Source organism: Streptopelia decaocto (assembly GCF_964273445.1).
Source record: "Streptopelia decaocto genome assembly, chromosome: 11".
In the NCBI taxonomy this organism is placed as follows: Eukaryota; Metazoa; Chordata; class Aves; order Columbiformes; family Columbidae; genus Streptopelia; species Streptopelia decaocto.
Window position 1 is genome coordinate 5,145,466 of NC_138666.1, and position 20,444 is coordinate 5,165,909.

General features: G+C 51.7%; 1 protein-coding gene across 3 annotated transcripts in view; it reads right to left on the reverse strand.

Annotated features, from left to right (window-relative positions):
• Positions 1-774: 774 nt before the first annotated feature.
• Positions 775-20,444, reverse strand: part of ZFHX3 (zinc finger homeobox 3) — a 562,868-nt gene continuing 543,198 nt past the window's right edge. For all 3 annotated transcript variants that reach the window (XM_082062573.1, XM_082062574.1, XM_082062572.1), the window contains 3 exons: positions 14,563-14,665; positions 7,884-13,346; positions 775-3,969 (listed from right to left, as the gene is read on the reverse strand). In XM_082062573.1, the coding sequence (XP_081918699.1) occupies positions 2,396-3,969; positions 7,884-13,346; positions 14,563-14,665 (7,140 nt within the window). In that variant the 3' untranslated portion in view covers positions 775-2,395. The remainder of the gene's footprint in view (positions 3,970-7,883; positions 13,347-14,562; positions 14,666-20,444) is intronic.

The following is a 20,444-nucleotide window of genomic DNA, read 5'->3' on the forward strand; positions in this document are numbered from 1 at the left end:
GAGAATCAAAACCAAAACAAACAAAAACATTTCTATATGATACAGACAGAGTAACATACAACAGTTAAATGGCGAAAAATATATATATATATATTTCATAGAATTACAAACAACATAAAATAATGGAAAACAAAACCTGTACAACTTTAGAATTTAAAAAATGTTCATCTCAAACACGGGGAGAAATACAAGAACGTTTGTTAAAAGAAAGCAGTTTGTTAAAACAGCAAATGCTTTTTGTGTATTTGTTTCTGTTTTTGACACCTTATGCTACGACGGGTACTGGTAGGAATATCAGACGGTGCTCTCTTTAGTTTCGTCTACTTAAAAAACAATTAAAAAAGGGATTTGCACTGTGCATTAGCCTAGTTAGAAATATGTACAACAGTTCAGGATCTAGTCTTTCAGCGAACTAAAACCAAAAATCCACGGCGCTGACAGCGTCCCGCCGGACACGGCCCGCGCTCGTCCCAGCGCTCCGGCGTGGCCGTGGTGCCGGCGGAACCGCGGTCCCCGCGCTCCGGGCACAGGACGAGGGCGCTGGGAGAAGGCGCTGGCGGGCGGAGGAACCGGGGGAGGTGGTTTCTGTTGGCATTTGGCTGCGGACGTGGAGCAGCCTCCGTGTGGGGAGCGCAGCAGCCGCCGGTGCTCGCGCCGCCCGCGCTGCCGGAGCCGCCGCCGGAGCCGCCGCCGGGGCCGGGACCCGCCTGCCCGCGCTGGTTCCGCTCACAGTTGTCTCTCTGCTTGCACAAGAAGCACAGATAACAACCTGGGTACTTTTTTTTATTCTTTATTTAAACTTAGACTTGTTTGTTTAAATCAGAAACAAATTCTCAAGTAAAAAGAATCCTTTTTGCTCATTCTGCACCAGTGGTGAAAGGGTATGTCTTTGGATTTTATTTAAAGCATGAATTTTCTTTAGAGAAAAAAAATGTAACAAAACCTTTTTTTTTAAAAGAAGGAACAGAGTGCAGCCTAATTACACAAACAGAAACAAACGCTTGTAGTTCAGGAACAGAGTCTTTGAAGCATTTACAAAATGAGGAAAAGAAGAGGGCAGGGAGAGAAAAAAAAAGAGGAAAAATGGAAAATAAGAAAGAGATAAGTGCACAAGGGTAACAGACATAGGTAAATCGTATGTATACGCCTTAAAAAGTTTCAAACCCCCAACAAAAAATATTCTGCAAGGGATCCTACTGACCCCCCAAAACCCTTTGAACTTCTTTCTTTAGTTTTTATAAAATAATTATGCAACCACCCTCTAAGAAATGAAGGTAGCGACCATAAGTGGAAGATTACAGGACGGGGGAATGGGGAGTAAAGGTACAAAGGGGAGAAAAGCTCAGGCGAGTCAATGGATTGCAATCTATCTGGCTAGGAATGAACAAGACAACATCAAATGAGAAGCCGTCAGCTGGACCATACAAAAGCTAAATGTACACAAAAGGGTTTTTTCTTTTAAATCTACCATACTGCTTCAGTTCATTTCCAATGCAACAATCTACTCAACACCAAAAATGGTCATATCTATCATAAATACAGAAAGTCAGTTGTTTTAAAACTTATTTTTTAAGCTCCGAGTCCTCAACACTCTTTGTGTGGATTTTTTTTTTCTGAAAAGTGGGAGTGCTTAACTTTTCCCCTTGAAATTGGCTTCAGCAGAAAAGCTACCCTTAAAATCCCCGAAAAGCTAAAGCAGTTCACATTGTTTTTCTCTTGAATACTTTCTGCCCATTTTAAATTAAAAAAAAGAAAAAAAAAAAGAAAAAAAAATCCTTTTCTGGAACGAAAATGAAAAAAAACAAAAACCCCAAAACAAATGAAAGAAATTATATATATATATATATTTATATATATATATAAAACAATGATTCTGAAAACAGAACAAAGTGTGAGCGATTGACCTGAGAATAAAAAGACATTACATTTCTTTTTCTTTTAGCAAGCCATTGGTATCTGAATGCTAAGATAGCAAGAAATTTAAAACTGTAACAAGGTGGGCTGCTTTCCCATACAGTGCGTGCCGGGCTCTGCTGTGCTATCGACGTGGCGGGATTGAGACGGGCGATGTACAAGGGGCTCGAGCTCCGAAGACAGTGAGGAGGCAGCACGGGGCTTTCGTCTCCCAGACCAACAGTACCTTCGAAAGGACAAATGTAACAGATTTCTTTTTTTTTTTTTTTTTTTTTTTTTTATGTTTTATTTTATTAAAAGGAAAGGAAAAAAGAAATGTAAAACCCACCGGCAACGTTATATGGGAAAACAACCCACGCTTTTTCTTTTTTCTTTTTTCTTTTTTTGGTTAGAAGCTTTGGAATTGCAGTTAGTCTATTTTTGAAATTGGTTTGTTATTAACTTTTTATTTAAATTCATTTTCATTGTTCATCTTCAAAGCTTACAATCTGAAGGTGTCCATTCCTACGCTAGCTAGACCACTGTCCTTAGGGCAGCCGGGGTCCCGGGGCCCCTCCGCCGGGCTCGCCGGTCCATCTGACTTTTGGCTAAGATCCGTGTCAGACTCCTCCGAATAGTCGTCTGTTGGCATCGAGGGCTGAACCCCTGAGGTGCTGCATGAACTTGAGGTAACCGTTGAAGATGAGGAGAGAGGAGGGAAAGGCGGCGGCGGCGGCTTCCCCGGTGGGGCGCGGGGGGCTGCCGGGGGCCAGGGCTTTCTGGCGGCGTGGGGGGAAGCCGGGGGGGGCCGGGGGGGCGGGGGGCTGTCGTTTGAGTGAGCGGCCGACTGCGAGGTAGATGCGGTGCTGGGGTCGGGGGGGCAGGCAGAGTGAGGTAATAGACTGGGGTGCTCTTTGGCGTTTCTTGCTGCTCTTGTGATTGTTCGGTGTTTGTGCGGGGCTGACTCGAGATGCTGACTGAGGGCTTCGTCCCCACACACCGTGCTCTCGCACGCCACGCACTGGTACGAGCCGCTGCCCTGGCCGCTGCCGGTGGGCACGTGAAGCACCATCTCTTGCAGGTTCGCCACGGACTGGCCGAAGAAGCAGAGGGACTTCAGGTGGTCGCTGGCCGCCTCCTGGTCGCCGAAGCCCGCCTGGCACTTGCGGCAGACCAGCTTGTACTGCACCTTGGGGACGATGAAGGGGTCGCAGAGGGATTCCGCGCCCTTGCCTTCCGCTTCGGGCTCTTCTTGGGGTTTGGGCAGGAGGGGGGACACCTCGCGGGGTGCATTCTTCTGCTCTTCTTGCTTGGGGGGTTCTTTGGCAGGGTCTTTGTCCGGGGTGGCAGCCCCCGCAGGGACGGGGGTTTGGCTTCCTTTGGGCTGCTGCGCTTTCTGCTGCTGCTGCTGCTGCTGCTGCTGCTGCTGCTGCGCCTGCCGCTGCTGCTGCTGCAATGCCTCCTGCAGACTCTGCTGGTATTGCTGGTACTGCTGCAGCAGGGAGCCGGGGGACAGCCCCAGCAGCGCCTGCGACAGTGCAGGGCTGTAGGGGAAGAGCCCCTCCATCCCGTACATGGGCTGCAGGTACCCGCTCTGCAGGGCGCCGGGGATCTGCGGGGCGTAGTAGGGGGAAAAGCCGGGGACGAAGTAGGGGAGGAACTGGCTCGTCAGCAGGGTGGCGGGGTCCGAACTGAGGGCGGCCTGCAGCGCCTGGAGCTGGGCCGGCTCCACCGCGTACTCCATGGCGGGCAGCGGGGCTGAGAGGGCGCCCGCCGGCGCCTCCCCCTTCTCCTTCTTGGGCCCTGGCAGGGGGTCCCCCTTCCCCTTGGGTGCCTTCTCCTTCTCTTTTGCCTTCTCGCTCTCCTTCTCCTTGCGCGGTGGCGGAGGCGGCTGCTGTGGCTGCGGGGTGGTTGCAGGCGGCTGCTGCGGGGCCACGGCCGCTGTGGCTTGTGCCGGGGTGGGTGAGCTGAGCGCGGCCGGGGGCTGCTTATTTGGTAATCCAGAGGTGGGGAGGCCGGGTGAAGGGACGCTTGTGCTGGGCAGGCCCATCAGGTTGGGTTTGGGAGAAGTTAAAGCTGCAATAGGGAGGAAAGAGAGGTGAGGAGTCATTCGGTGCTGGGCAGGCACTGCTCCGCTCCCCACAGCCCCGTGTCTGGGGGTGACCACTCTGCTCCCCGCAGCCCCATGCCCTGTGGATGTGCCTCATCAGCCCTGTCACCCGCAGCTGGCTCGGCCACGCTGCCTGGTGACACCCCACGCGGTGTCCCAGCCGCCCGGGATGCTCAGCACCACTGTTGTTCCACTGACCCCTCTGAAATGCCCAAATGATGAAGAGCTGATGTCAGGGACACGCACTTGTATATCTGCACAAGCTGGTCCTTTGGCCAAAGAACTCCAGCAGCAGGGAAGGGCTGCGCCAAATTGCTGTAATGCTAGATACTGCCATCCCATTAAAATCTCCAGAGATTAGAAAGCCCTGTTCATGGCAACTGAAGAGGACTGAACGGGCTGAATCTAAATTACTTTGTCCTTATTAGGCTGATCACTAACCCACAGACCTCTGATGCAACCCCTTCCTTCCGATGTCAGGGGCTTTGGGTGCACAGCTTTTGAGTAATTTCAGAGCGTAGGCAGTATTCAGACATTCCCTCAGGCACAAACATCATGTTTTGGGTGGAATTAAAAGCGTGGTGATGCTTCCTCACAAAGGAGATGGATTAATGGTGGAATGCGAAGTCTGCCCATCATCCCAACAGCAGGAATAGCCAGTGACAACACACTCCCCAGTACCAATTTCTACTCTCACAGCTGGTGGAAGCTGGGGCAAGAGGAGCGTGGCTTCCCAAGTCACATCCATTAGTCACATCCACTGCACTTGGCAAATGTGCTCCTAAAAAGGAACACTTTGCTTGGGAAGTCAGTGTCATTTGGGGAAAAAAAAAACAAAGCAAAGCTCTAATGTTCTGCAGGCGCAGTCTCGTATGCTCTGTGGCTCTGGAGCCAGGAGCTGGCTGCTGGATCCACTTCTGCCACAAAACCGCTCAACAACATCCAACCATCCACTAACAAACCTGAGTCCCTGCAGCTGCGACAGGAGCCGTGCCAAGGCAGCCTGAGTATGAACAGGCACAGAACCAGGGAACAGCCATAGAGGCACAGCAACTTTTACTTTAGGTTGTACCTCTTCTAGATACACCCAGTGGGAGGAGAAACTGCCCTTTTTGCGGATGATCTGGGGCAGGGTGGCAGCTCATGGCCTCGTCCGCGGGGAACATCCAGCAGGGCCAGCGCGGTGCACGGGCAGGACCTGCAGCTGCACAGGGCTCCTCTGCCTTGGGAAGGGACTCATGGCCTGCGGAAAAGCCCTGCTGAAACCTGCCTCTGCTCCCCGTGCCACAGGGAGACAACAGCCATCTGTGCAGGTATAAAGTGTGTGGAGTGACCCCCACGCTGCAGCCCTACAGATCGCAGATAAGGGCGTCGTCCAGAGAGATGCCATAAAACTCTGCTCCCGGGGTGAACAGCCCCTGAGAGGTTCACGCGCAGGAGCAGCGGCTAATTCATAATGTTCCCGGATGGGCAGCCTTATCTGCTTCGACAGGCTTGGAGCTGAGATGGCCTGACCTTTGGAGCTTTATCTAAAGGCCACAAATAGTCTGTTTGACTTTCTAAATAGCTTAGCCCTGTCTAGGCAGTCACTGATTGCTTTTAACATTCATAGGATGTCGCCCCATCTCCCCAGGACACACACTGGTCTTTGGAGAAAAATAAAGACAACAAGATAGATTGAAGTGCAAAAAAGTGATTTTAGATCTCGTTATAAATTTAGGGTAGGAAGTAAAGAGCACAGAGCTATCTGTGACAGGCTGGCAATATAATTTGCCAAAGAGATCCCCTTGGCCTAGTTCTGGCCTCTGAGACCAGATCTTCTGTAAGAACACAAGTATTGCATGAGAAAGCCCTGGCATGGAAAGACACCCTTTGGGCACATAGCTGGGTCTACAGTCAAGGAGCAGGAATGGGCAGCAGCCCTGGATAGAAGAATTGCTAACAGCAAGTGTTTTTAAAATGGTTTAATTACAATGACCGATCCTATAGCTACAGTCAAGAATGATTTTCCTTTTGCTTTGGGGGTTGTGGGAAGAGTTCTGTAACCACACAAAGAAGCCTTGCAGAGGCTCTAACTCCCAGCAGAAAGGTTTTCCAGATTCCAGAAAAACTTACTCTGGTCTTTTTTGCTCTCTGACAGGACCTTCTGACACGGACATCAGCAACTACAAGGTAATCCCCTCTGCTGCTCTTGTGGAGAAAAGGATCTCAACTCCAAGAGAGTGGATCATCTTTGCAAAGGCCAGAACCCAACAAACACAGTGAGATTTAACTCTTTCATCTCTCAACAGAAGATGTTTCAGAGACGAGCAGTAACGGAGAAAAAGGTGAACACAGTTAGTTCCAAGGGGAGGGACAGACGGCCGCTGTGAGTCCCCACGAGCGGCTCTGCCGCCAGTGCCCGCCAGCATCAGGGGAGCTCTGCAAGCTCCACGGAGCTGCTCGCACCAGCTACTACCCTTTTGTCTATGGCTTTGATTTGCTTATCCAAAGATTTACTTCCCAGGTGACAACTACAGGCAGCAATTTGGTTAACATGACACAACCAGGTTACCTGGCAGCATCTGCACTGAGTTTTTCAGTCTGTTGAGAAAGGACCTTCAGAGCCTGCCTGCTGACTAGAAGCATCAGAAAGTCTTTATGGAGACTGGCAGCACTCTGGCTTCTGATTAAGAAGCCAGGATGATGTTCAGATCCTATTTAGGCTCCACACCATGGATTATAACTCATCATTAGCCAATTAGTTCAGTACAATATGAGAAAGTCACTGTTTCTGGACACTCACAGCAGGAGACCTGTGTAGCTGCGGTGCAGACAGCGAAGGTGCACAGTGGCGCATGGAGTAACCACACCGGCGTTATGGTGTCACCAGTGTTCCAGCCTGAGACACACTCAGCCTGTTGCCGAGACCAGACACTGGAATCGAGTCTTGGGATGTCTCTGTACACGGAGAGCAGCCCCGGGGAACATCGGCTGGCACAGGGACCACCCAAGCACACAGAGCTGTTGGCTGAGAGAACACGAATCTCCCAGAGAACAGCGGCTACCCTGTCGTGAGCGGCAGTGCAGACACGGGCATGGCTCTGGGACACCACGGCTGTACCAGGGTGAAATGAGGCCCTTGGATCAAGCTTTCTAGGTCACTGCTAGTCTGCTGAGCAGTATCTTCCACTGCCAGTGTTTGCTGCACAAATTATACTTTCCACCCATACACCAGGTACAAAGGAAAGGGGGATCCTCAAAAACCGAAGTCCAGTGTCTGGGATTAGGTCACACAAAGGAGTATGCCCAACTTCATTTTTATATAGTATTGTTAAGGAAAATCTTATTAAAATACAAAGTAGATCTGTCCCATGACTACATGGTTGTTTGTTGAGATGGTACTTTCAGGTTGTGCCCAGCCATTGCTCAAAACCCACAGCTGCATTGGGATTTGTCCTGGAGGTCACTATAAGGACGCTACGTAAAGACGCTCCAGGTTTCTGTCACCAGTACAGAATTACTGAAAACTTGGGATGGCGTTACATAAACATAACAAAAGGAAAGGTATAACGAATAATGCATTCAGCACATCAGTCCTTTTCATGTTCTGTTTGATAGATCCTCTATTTCCCATTGAAGGTGCTTCAGGATTTTCAGTCTGTGCTAATGAAACAGATACACGCCGCGTCTAGATCTTGCTCTATTTCTGACTTAGCTAGAAAACCTGAGTTCAGGAATTAAAGATAAAATACCTACTGCTTATTTGCTGTCGAGTAAACATGCTTGACTAAAGGGCCAGGTATCCTATTTTCAGTCATTCTCAAGGGAACATCTGCTCGTGCTATGATGTGTCAAGTTAAGCTGCATCTCTGAGCAGTGTGATGACACCCGTACCCACCTGTGTTGGATGGAGTGAAGCCTGGTAAGGACGGGCTGTTGAGGCCGGGGAGCAAGACTGGAGGGATGCCCTGTAGTGCTGGGTATGCAGCAGGAAGGTTAAGAGCTTGCAGAGGGGCGTTGTCAAACATGCCCTGCTGTTGAGCTGCCAGACCAAGAACCTCGTTGGCTTTTTTGATCCGGTCCAGCTCCTGCTGAGCCATCAACTGACGTACAGTAGCTGGGTCAAAATACTCCTTTTCCTTATCCAACTGGCTTCCAATGGTTTCTTTAACTTTGGAGATATGCTGTTGAGAGAAGATATGGTCACGTACAGACAGTCGAGCGCTGTACTTGATGCCACACAAAGTGCACTCTGTTTTGGGTCCCTCGTAACTTGTTTGGTTTATACCAAAATGCTTGGCCATGCTGAGTTTGGACTTCTTCTCCTTTGCCCTAGCATTCTGGAACCAGACCTGAACAACTCTCTTTGGCAGTCCAATGTCATTGCCCAGGACCTCACACTCCAGCATGGTAGGTGTCCTGTAGTCATTAAAGCATGACTTAAGAACTTTTAGCTGGAGATTAGTCATCTGAGTGCGAAAGCGTTTCTGTCCAGGCCGATCCCCGCTCTCTCCAGACTTGCTGGCTGAACCGCTTGCGCCAGGGCTGGGGGAGCAGGGGTCTGCGAGGCTGGATGTTTCACTATAGTCCACAGTACCTTCATTATCGTACTCTTTGCTGTAAAAGCTGGGAGCTGGGCTGACCAGGCCAGAAGACAGCCGATCTTCATATTCAGACATCGCTATCATGGCAGCTTTTGTCAGACCTTCGCTGGGTCCCGATGCGGATTTGGTTTCGGTTGCAATCCCTGTTGCACTATCGTTGTCTGCGTTTCCTTCATCTCCTGTTGTAGTGTCTGTGATTGCAGTGTTGACAGAAGAGCAGTCATCGTTGTCCAGCTTCGTTTGGTCAAAGCTCAGATTGACCGAGGACATGGAGGGACTCTCAAAGTCCTCTATCCCTTCCACCTTAATGGAGGAGGGACTCAGCAGAGTTCGAGGTGACAGCTCCATGCTCTTGTTCACAGGGGACAGAGGAACGCTCTGTCCATCACTGCTAGTTGGTGGCATGTGGGAAAAGCTGGCTCCATCAAAGATATCTCCCTTCATTTGGAGTCCCCCATCACAGTCCAAGAGCATAGCAGACAACGTCAGGTTGTACCCAGCTCTCTTGGCCTCGTGCCAGTGCCGGGATCGGATGTGAGCTTCGAGAGCAGTCTTTGCTTTAAAGAGAGCTCGGCAGAAGGGGCAGCGTCTGTGGGCTTGGGCAGGCCCCACAGCTCTGAACTGCCCCTTCCTTTCCCGTGCACGCGTGTTCTGAAACCAGACTTGCACCACACGTTTCTTCAAGCCCACTTCATGTGCAATGTGATCCAGCATTTTCCGCGTTGGGTTGGAGTCGAGCAAGTATTTCTGATAAAGAATTTCCAGCTGCTCTGGGGTAATGGTTGTCCTTAGACGTTTATCCCTTTGTGGTTCTTCTCCTCCGGTCCCACTGTCGTTTTCTCCAGGGCTTGCACTGGCCTTTTCCTCCAGCTTTCTCTTCAGTGTGTTCATAGTGGACGTTGGAGTTGATGGTGAAGTGGCTGAGCTTGCTGGAATCTGCGGTAACGTTCCAGATAGCAGCTGGCTCGTGAGCAGTGGATTACTGGGATCAAAAAGCATGAACGGCATATCCAGCGTTCTGTCCAGGAATGGGGGGTGGATAAACTGGTTCTGTGCGCTCAGAAAATGAAGCTGCTGATGCTCCTGCCAATGCTCGAAGGAAGGAAATGCCAGCTTGCACTGGTCACACTGGTAGGGGATTAGCTGAGGAGGTAGGTTTGCCAGCTGCTGAGGGGTGGACGTGTGAATGGGTTTGAGGGAGAGATGGGAGAGCTGAGATGGACTTGGGCTGGACTGCGACAGGGAGCACTGAGGGGGCTGGGGAGGAGGGGCCGGCTGCTGCATTGAAGAGGGGGAGGATAACTGTGAAATCTTTTGGTGTGCTGAACTTGTCTTTTGTTCTCCTTGGTCCTGTTGCTGCTGAGACTCTTGCTTTGGTTGCACTTGCTTCTCTTGAGTTTGGTTTTGCTGTGTACTTGGAGGTTCAGGCTGCTTTGGTTTCTCATCTGTAGCTTCTGCTTTAGAACTATAGGTGGAGGAATCGTCTGCCTCTGCCGTGAGCTGCAGAAAAGCTGAGGAGGTTGCGTTGGCTGAAGACGTAGGTGTGCTGTAAGCTTGGGAGGGCATTGGTGTGCTGCAGGAGGAACTGGTTGGAGTCAAGAGCTCCATTGCATCCATAGAGTCTTCATTCTGGCTATCGTCCTGTCCATCCTCATCCTCATCTTTGTAACAAAGCTTTTTCTGGTGTTTAATGAGATCAAAAATGCGCTGAAAGACTAGACTGCACTTTTTGCACTGGTAGTTCAAGTTGCTTGTTCTAATGTATCTGTCATTTGTAAGCTCCCGTCGTTCCCCATCTTTGCCTTCTCCCTGGTTCTCATAGTTTTTCCTAGCTTTTTGACGGGCATTCTGGAACCACACCACTATAACACGTGTTGGGAGGTTCAGCAGGTTAGAAAGCTGCTCAAATTCATCATCCTTTGGATAAGCGTTGGCATCAAAGAAGTCCTGCAGGACCCTCAGCTGGTAGTCGGTAAAGCGTGTGCGGGAGGACCGCTTGCTTCCCCAGTACTCCTGCTTTTGGGGCTCTGGAGAAGGAGGCCGTGAGTCGATCTTCAGTTCTTCCAGGCTAGTAATGGGAGGATTACTGAAGTTGTACGGGGAATCTTTGTTGCGCTGGCGTTCCTTGAAAAGAGTGTTTCTGAACCAGTGCTTGATCACTTTCTGGGGCAATCCAGATTTGTCCGCCATCTCTTTGATCTGTTCCTCACTTGGGGAATTGTTAATGTCAAAATACTGCCGAAGGACTCTGAGCTGGTCGTCGGTGATCCGCGTCCGTGGCCTCTTGTTCTGCTGCTGCTGGAGAAGGCTGGGGTTGAGCTGGTGCTGGTACAGCTGGGCCAGGTCGGCAGGCAGAGGGTCCACGGGCCCAAGCTGGGGCGGCAGCTGCGCAGGTAACGTTTGCAGGGGCATGGTTTGCATCATCAGCGGGGAGAAGATGGGCAGCTCCATGGGCATGGAGAGCTGGGTGAGCGGCACGGACGGCTGGGCGGGCGCCATGGTGGGAGAGGTGATGGGGGGCGCGGAGGCGGGGATGGTGGGAGTGGACGCCGGCTGCGGAGGGGCAGGGGGCAGTGGCGGGGGGGGCGGCGGGGGGGGCGGGGGCGGCTCCGGGGTCTGAGGCCGCAGCGGGTACAGTTTGTCATAGTGTTCTCTGTATTGTTTGGCAAATCTCTCTAACTGCTTGAAGGGAAAGTAATGTTGGTGAACATGCTCTTGGTGGCTCTTCAGGATGAGGATGTTTGAAAAGAACTTGCCGCATGTATCACACTCCAGCTTTTCCAAGTTCTCACCTTGCTCTGTCTTCCCGTTTTTCTTCTGTACCTTCTGCTTGTTCTCGTTATACTGAATGACAAGCTCAAAGCCAAAGTTTTCCAGCAAGGCTTTTGTGGCATTCCCTCTCGCATCAGAGGCGATACGTGGAGGCAGTAAGGAGGGCTCTGAACTACTGCCTGCTACAAAGTCCTTCTTCTCTTTGGGCTTTAAGTTATCAGGCAGAGACTCCTTAGATGCTACATTATTTTCTCCCCTCTCTGCACCTTCCCTTTCCCGTGGCATTTCTTTTTCTTTCTCCTTCACTATGGATTTATTCTTCTTCTCAGGGTGCTGGCTCTGCTGTATAAGGACGGAGTGAGGTTGTGACAAGGACAGCTGACCCTGCTGCTGCTGTAAGAGCTGTGGATGGCTCTGCTGAGGGAGTTGAACTTGAGCCTTCAGGTCTTCCAGCAAACTTGGACCTGTCCCAGTCAACGTCAGCGCACCGCTGGTGACAGGCAAACTGACTTCTGGGTTGAGCTGGAACTCGGCACTAGGGATGTAGAAAGGAAACAAAAGATGCTGCTGCTGCTGAAGCTGCAGAAGGGTCTCAGTGGTCATGGGAAAGTGAGGCAGAAGTGCTGGGTTGAACAGCTGGGACTGCAGCAGAGCAGCCTGCTGCTGCAGCTCTTGTTGCAGATGGGCCTGGACTTGGGCCTGGGCCTGGGCCAAGGTCTGAGCTTGTTGCTGCTGCTGCTGCTGCTGCTGTTGCTGCTGCTGCTGCTGCTGCTGCTGCCTGGACGCAATCATGTCTGCCAGCTTCTTGCGATTGGCCTCTTTGGGCTCCGAAGGGGAGGAGATGTTAGTGCTTACGGGGTTACCTAGAGGAGGAATTCCCACAGCGTCACTGGACACCTGGTTCAGCAGGCTGGGCATGGGGGTTGTGCCCGAATTACTGGTGTTGCTGGTTGTGAAGGTATTACTGTTGCTAGCGCTGACTGGACTTGGCGTGGATGAACCCAGAGCGAGCCCGCTGCTGCTGCCGCCGCTGCCAGCGCCGTTGCTGCTGCCGCCCGCCGCCTCCAGCTTGGCAGCGCGAGCCTTGGTCTGGTGCAGGACAGACCTCATGTGGATCTCCAGTGTGGAGCTCTGGCTGTAGGCCACGTTGCACGTGTTACACTTGAAAGGTTTGTTGTCTGGGCTGCTGGTGGGTTCGGGCTGCCCTGTAGCAGACTCTTGGAGGGCTCTTTTCAGTTTATGCAGATGAGAAACGGAATTGTAATGGACCAGGAGAATGTTCTTTTGTGTGAAAGACTCCTTGCAGACTGTGCACTTGTAAGGGCGAGAAGGATCAAGGAATTTCTCCATGGTAAAGTTAGGGCCCTTCCTGAAGGGTAAGGCCCGTTTTGGTTCTGAGCCAGAGTCCTCTTGCACCGACCCCGAGTCACTACCTGTTGGGCTCTGCTTATCTTCTAAGTCGCTCTCCTCCTCCTTATCTTCCTCGACTATGATAGTGTGGTCTTCTGCAAGTGAAGGATCGCCCATAGTGAGGAGGTCCCCGTTGACCAAAAGGCCACCGTACAGCTGTTGAATGTCGGCCTCGCTCAGCTCCAGGTGGCTGGTTTCCAGGTGCTTCTTCAGGGCCTGGAAGGTTCGGAAGCTGCGCTGGCAGAGACAGCACATTGTGGCTGCCCGGATGACGTGGTACTGGGAATGGAGCTGCAGCTTCTCGATGGTTTTGAAGGCCAGGCTGCACTGGTTGCAGCGGTACTTGTAGACGTGGCGATCGGACACTGGTAGCTGAGGCCGCTTGGCGTGAACTTCGTTGAAGTGCGTCTGCAGGGCTGCCGAGCTCTTGAACGCCTGGCTGCAGCCCTTCTTCCAGCAGAGGAAGCCGGCGTCCTCCCTGGCACAGCCCGCGTCGGCCGGGACGGGCTTGGGGTCCCCGCTGTGCTCTGCGCTGTCCGCCGGCAAGAGACTCTTCCCCGAGTCCTCAGAGATCTCTGTGGAAACACAATCAGAGCAAACCTGAAAATTACACCAGCACACGAGGGCTAATCAACATCCTCTTTCTGTCCCTAATACAGCCATGGTTTTTTCTCTGTGAGAGCACAGGTATTTCTAACATTTCTCCTCTATCTTAATTCATTTATTTGAATACCAGCCCATTACCCTCATCATGGCCCACTGCATAAACCTACACAATTTACTTTCTTGCCCACTTTGAATATCTGGAAATTATTGACACACACAGACACACGTTCCCTTAGTGCATTTATGACCTTTAATTCCTCCTTTTAAGTGAAGGCCATTCAGCCACCTGCCCGCCTGTGCTGCTTTTCTCTGATGTTCTGCCTATTTTTCAATAAGAAGGTTCATCAAATTGAATCTATCATTTAAGTCTTGGTCCCATCAAAGCGAAAAACATCAGGCATGAAATTCATGTCCTGTGGGCAGCAGCTCAAAGGGTGCGGTTTGAGCGGGGACAGGAGAAGGACCAAGTGCTCAGTGCACTGCTGCTGTTCTGGGGTCTAAGAGCACAGCCCTGATGCAGAAGTCAGCATGGTATGGGTAGAGGCCGAAAAATGGATCCCCATCAGATACCCTGGCAATGCAGGATCGATGGCTGCCTTCGCTCCCAGACCCCACACACCTCCCAAGGGGGCACAGAAGGAAGAACAGCATTGCTTTCCTGCTGGGCTTGAGATCACACACTTCTGCCCACACAGAATGATGTTCTCAGGATGCTTTCACATCACACTACAAAGCCAGGACTAAACAGCCATTGATTCACAGCCATGCCTTTGTAACCCAGCACAGCAGTGAAAAGGCAGATGAGATTTGGGCTGGGTAAGGATGGCAGCAGCTCCAGGCTCCCCAGACTGCCCAGTGAGCACAGCAGAGCTGGCAGCAGCATCTGTGGGCGGCAGCCTCGGTGTTCACCAGGCCCCTCAGCCCTTGGCCACCTCTGCTCTTCTCTTGGCAGCCACTCAGCAGCACTCGCAGGGGAATCACCGTGGTGGTGAGCAGTGCTCCGCAGCCTGAGCTGCCTGCTCGGCCCTGCGGCAGCCCAAGGCACAGCCCCTGCTGGCCACCCACCCACCGCGGCGCTGGGGGACAGGTGGGCACGTGGAGCTGGCCTGGGCAGTGATGTCCCCATACAGTCCCTGGTTGGGAGCTGGGGTCTGGGGGACCCTGGGCCCTGCTGACCCCACTCACCAGGCTGCTTCCCCAGCTCCTCCGCGGCCGAGTTCCCGTCCTTCTCTGGAGCAGCCGCTGGGAGGAACATGCTGCTGGGCATCATCACCTCAGGTGTTGTCACCTGGAGACAGAGAGGGAAGGATGTGGGGAGGAGAAAAACACAGGAAAATATTTTAAACATCTTTGGTGGCAAAATTAGACATCAGTATTGTAAAGTCAGAGGCGTCACTTTTCATAGCTCACTGAAGACTCATGTTTATTAGACAAAGCTCACATCAGTCAAAAGTGTTTCTACAGTTACATTCTGGACATAATTAGCAGTGCACACTTGAAGAATAATCTTATTATTAATATTTTTCCTTTATGTAGAATTCAGACTTTGATCACTGACAGTGTTTTGTCATGGGCTGTGAAACTTCTTGTGCAACCAATTAGGTAGATAAGTTGAAAGGCCCACCTTAAGCTGCTGAAAACATAATAAGGCCCCTAATTAAATCATACCTCGTAAAGTACACTGTAATCTTGAACTAGGGAGCATTGCAGCACTGTTTTCAAAGTGTAGCGATGCAGGAAAGGGAGGGGCACGAAAAAGAAAAGTACAAATAAGGAGAGAGGTGACAAAGGAAAGGATGAATAAGGAAAGACTAAAAAGACAGCAAATTGTCTGCAAAAGCTTTTGGTAACCCCTTCCTTGCTCTGACTGATGTGTTCCCTTCGCCTCTCTACAAGTGTTTATCTAGAACCTGCACATCACAACCAGTGTGGTGCTTGAACACCAACATTTTAAAGAGCCTCAGAGTTTGTGTGCTTCAACTAGAGACGTTCTTCAAAGAGTCACATGCATACGCTCATCTTTGTCTGGAAAACTGTGTTTCTTTGTGTCTGGTCACACACAGAACATATCAACTGTCCCACTAGTAGTTTGCACGTGGTTGGCACCAGATGCAGGACAACAAGCATATTCTGAACCTGCAGAGCCCATATCCCAGCCCTGGGACGCTGCCCCGCAGCCCTTGTCCTGGAGCAGCAGCCGGACAGAAGGACTGTGTCCCCGCCAGCGTCCCCGCCGCCCCAACGCTGCCGCCAGCGCCGGAGGTGTCTGCGGCCACTGAGCCACCTCCACGGCTCCGGCAGCTGCAGCGAGCGCTCCTGTTCACCAGGGCCGGGTACTGGGAGGAACAGAAACCAACACTGACTTGCGATGCCTGGGGTGCTGCTGCTCCCTCTGAGCGCTGGGAGAGCAAGGCATCAGTCAGCCCTCCTGGACTGGGATGATTCCTGGCAAAACAAGCCTCTCCACCCTTCTGTCAGGTACTCGGAGGGTGTTTGAGCCCCAGATTTTGGAAGAGAATGTGGCTGTTATCTGTATGCAGCGTGCCTTGCCTTCTGCCAGTCAGTGACCACACGGATATGACTGAACTGCGTATTAGCAAATGACATGAAATCTTCCTTATCTACATGCATGTCAAATCCAAGCAAACACATCTTGGCTTCACTAAGTGAACAGAACTAAAACAGTGCATGAAAAACCTCAGAAGCAAATGCTCGCGTATGAGAGGATGCAGAAGTGCAGTGGGAGGGATGCTGAGCTCCCTTCCCTTTACTGGGATGACTGGTGGCGGGGTGAGTGCCGGGTCCTGCCCATGGCTGCAGGAAAGGCAGCTGACACTGATAAATCACTGTGAGGCAAGCTGAGCACACCAAATTCATTCCACCTTCTACTCTAAGCGTGAACATCTGATGGCTGTGGGTGGTGGGTCGGGAGACGTGAAAGGTCACTGGTTAATTCCCAGTAGCCGAGCTCAGGGGAGGGGGACGAGCAGGGACGCTGAGCAGGAGCGGCAAGAAGGAGCCGTCCCTCTCCGCTTTATCAGCAGGGAGAGCGCTTTCCTAGGATCTTTAGGAATTATGAAAAATAAATCATGAAAAATTAAAAAAAACCCCAACAGAGTAGAAAAAGAATAAAATTATCTAACACCTCAGCTGCACATCATTATAGAAAACTGTGGGCTTTTTATACGCATTACAGTAAGGCAGCCATCCCCACTACCACACTCAGTGCGACGGATCAGTAATTGTTTTCATACACTTTAATTAGAAAAACTCAGATGGCTATGAATAATAATGGAAAAGAGAGACTTTTGCACTTGAAAGGTTGAAGTCAATCAAGTGTGAATGACGGCAAAAAAGAAAAAAAAAAAGACACCAATTCATCAGGCCTCTGTTGTCTCGCCGCGTCTTTAATCATAATTCCTGATTGGGATTCAAGAAGGCAGTAAGCAGCGGTTCTTTGTCTGCCTTCACCTTCCGTCAATTAACTCTCCCCGAAATATAATCATCAACCTCACATGCTCCTCTGCATCTTAATCTGGGTCTCCAAACCAATAAGTCCTGCCCTATATGTGTTTAAGTAATTACCTTTATCTACCTGCATCTCCACAGCCACAGTTCTCAGACTACTTCTACCCCTCCCACCACAACTAAAAAAAGGCCGGGGGGGGGAACATGAAGAAAAAAGCTGTGGTACAAAATCCCAAAAAGCAAACAGAAAAGAGCTTGGAGAAAAATGCAGGAAACAAGAAATTCGGATACAGATGCAGGGTGGCTGCAGGAGCCGCGCAGGGGAAGCAAAATGCGACACCAAGGCACTGGTCGCGCTCTGGTGGCCCCGCTCAAGTCCTCTACCTGCCCAGCACCATTCAGGTTTCTCCTGACAGCGCTGCCCGTGTCCTGTGCCGTTCGCCAGGGCAGGACTGCTCTGTCCCCTGAGACGCGGCAAAAGATGAAAATAGTGACAACAGGCTGCAGAGCTCAAACCCTTCTGCATTTACACTGAATTCCAGCCTGCCCATTTTAACTATTTGTACACCTGAGGACACGCCGTTTCCTTGTCCATGCAGAAATTATGTGTAAATAGCGGGAGCAGCAAAGGAGCAGGATGGTTTAGGAGGCCACGGCCACCTGGCAGATAAACCAGGAGAGCTGCTCTGCAGTATCGCATTTTTTACTTCAGACTTATTTAAACGGCACTGGCTGTTCTGGTGACAGAGAGGAACATGTTTATGTCGAGCACAGCCTGTGTCTGCGCTGTAAAAAGCTCTTGCCTCCCTCTCACCTGAGCTGGCAATATCTGTGCGTAACCCCGCACCATCCTCAGCCCTGCTCCACACCTCCATCTCCCTATTTAAAGGTCTCTGCAGCACCAGCTGGTCCACAGTGGCAACAAGTCACTCAAGTTGGACCATTATTAAAATAACAACCCTACAGATGTGAGCCCAACAAACATGATTTGTCTTTTCCCTTCTTCCATACATGCTCATTTTGCTCTGTCTAATAGGAAACTGTATCCCCTCTGCAGCTGCCATCTCTGGCCCAGAAGCCACCAGTGAAGCCTTCCAGCGGGGGACACGTGTCACTCCAGAGCCACCTCTGCAGCCCAGGAGCGCCGCAGCTCCTCTCCAGAGCAACGTCATTGCACGATGGCAAACGGTTCCTCCACCTGCCTCACTCTCGACCAGCCTGGAGATGGGGAGGGATCAGCAGCTCACCCCTGCCCACCCCTCTGAGCCGGCATCCAGACACCAACCGTGGGTCGGGCTCTGTTTACTGGCACTTCAGTGACCGATGCAGGGTCACCATGAACGTCTGGGAAGCCCTAACACCAGGAAAGGAACTCAGGGTGCATCCTTCGCTCCGACCACCCATCCCCATCCCTCTCGCGCTGGGTGCAGTGAGCGGCTTGCTGGGTAAGGAGTGTGGAGGGAAGCTCAGCCCTGCACCCCACCTGGGAACGTCTCCCCTTGGCCTGCACCGGAGACGGCACCGCCGGCCCAGAGCTGCCCTCTGGAGCAGTCTGCACAGGAGCCCTGTCTGCCTTGGAAGGTGGAAAGTTGTTGGGACAAGCCTCTCTGCTTCCAAGGACCCTCCCTTTTGGATGGAACTGAGATCCCCTGGAACAGGTAAAATTTCTTTACAGTGGCGAGATCCACTGACATGCGAGGGCACCCCAATTCACTGGCCATTTCTACAGACGCTGTGGTCCACTGAGTGACCGTAACAAGAACACAAGGGCTGGCACACGGCCTGTACCACCTCCCCGTCCCACCAGCACCCTCAGCCAGTGGCACCTGCCCCACACCTACGGACCAGCCCAGCACCGCTCTGAGCAGCCTGAGCGTCCACCCAGCACCACTGCCAGCCCTCGCAGTGACCTGCGCGGCTCCCGCCGCCTCTCGATCTAACAGATTCTTGAGACGATGAACTGCAGAGCCGCGTATCAGGCGTATCACAGGCCAGAGGCTCAGGGCAGCATGACACGAGCATATTCTTGGCACGTCCAAAAAATTAATCTTGGCCAGCGTGAACAGCCAGCTGCCCTTGGGCGCTGGATCTGCCCGCTCTGCCCGAGTGACCGACGGTGTGGATGGTCTCTGCGGTTCCTCTGTGAATGCCCCAAAATACTGAAATTGTGCGGCTTTGATAATAAAATCTCTAGATGGGGTCTGAGGAGATACATTACTCTCCCTATGTCCATGCAACCAGGGGGAAATACACATGCAATGCAAGGTTCCCGAACCAGACAAAGGAGGTAATTTCCATTACAAAGAGAGAGAGAGGGTGCTGGAGTGAAAAGCTTCATTAGACTCAGAGAGGCAAAGCGATGGCAGTATACCAAGGTCACTTCTAATTTAGACCATCTAATTGGCAAACATGGCTCCAAATGGCTATCATCTCACAGGGCTCAGAATTAATGAAGCCCGATTATTTTCATTACCTTCATCCGAGATGGAGAATGAGACACAGAGTGAGAGGGAAAGGGGGGAGCAAGAGGGGGCGAGAAGGAGGGAGACAGAAAAATTGAATGACAGCAGAAGGGAGAGAGCAATAAGAAAAGACAATAGGAAAGAGGGAAAAAACATAGAGATAGCAAGAGCGAGAGGTGAGGATGGCAGGGATGGGCAAGAATCACTCGTACAGCAAGGGAGAAAAGAAAAAGACGGAAAGATGGCTGGAAACACTGGAAGGATGCCCTAAACCGAGGAAGATAAAACTGACAAGAGGACGGATGGGAGAGGGATGTGCAGAGGCTGAGCTCGGCTCCCGGAGGCTCTCGGGAAGCCGTCCCTGCTCCCAGCTCCAGCCCATCAGTCTTGTCAACAGACTGTGCATGCGAACTGCACTTCACCCTCATTAAGGGGCTCTCTGCTGAAGCGGCGCAGGCCCCAGATTAGCAAAGAGGCTGTTAGGTGGAAAGATGGCGATTAGACCCGCTCGGACCGGCTGGAATGCCGCGTCCAAGGAACCTCGCAACCTTCAGCAGCCCCGTGGAAGGAAACCGCAGGAGATGGGGCCAGTGGGAGCCCTGGCCCTGCCTCACGCCGTGTGGGGACGCGGCTCAAGCTCCTCACTCCCAGCAGCCCCATCCCAGCGCCCCAGCGGGTGGGGGGACCCATGCGTCCCCTGGGCCTGGCAGCCGGGCTGCCGGCTGCGGGAAAGGATGAGGCACGGAGAGCCAGCCCCGAGATGCTGAGCACAAGCAAGCAGCCGTTACCATGGTAACAGACATATTAGACACTGCAGGTTCCTGAAAGGCGTCTGATAAGGTATTATTAACTGGAGCCTCTTCCGAATGCCGAGCGCAAAGATGCTGGGGCGAAAGGGACCCGGCTCCCATTTACTGGACTGCAATTCCCTTGCAGTGGCACCAAGACTAGATTCACATGTCAGACTGAGACAGGAATCTTTGATGCTGCTACATTCTGCACATGCTGTACTGATTTCTCCAAATATTTGCCATTTAATGTAGAAAAGAATGACCCTCTTGACCAACATGTACTCGACTTGAGGCAGGCGAGGCAATCTTCCTCCCTGGACACGTGTCTGGGGACCAAAGGAAAGAG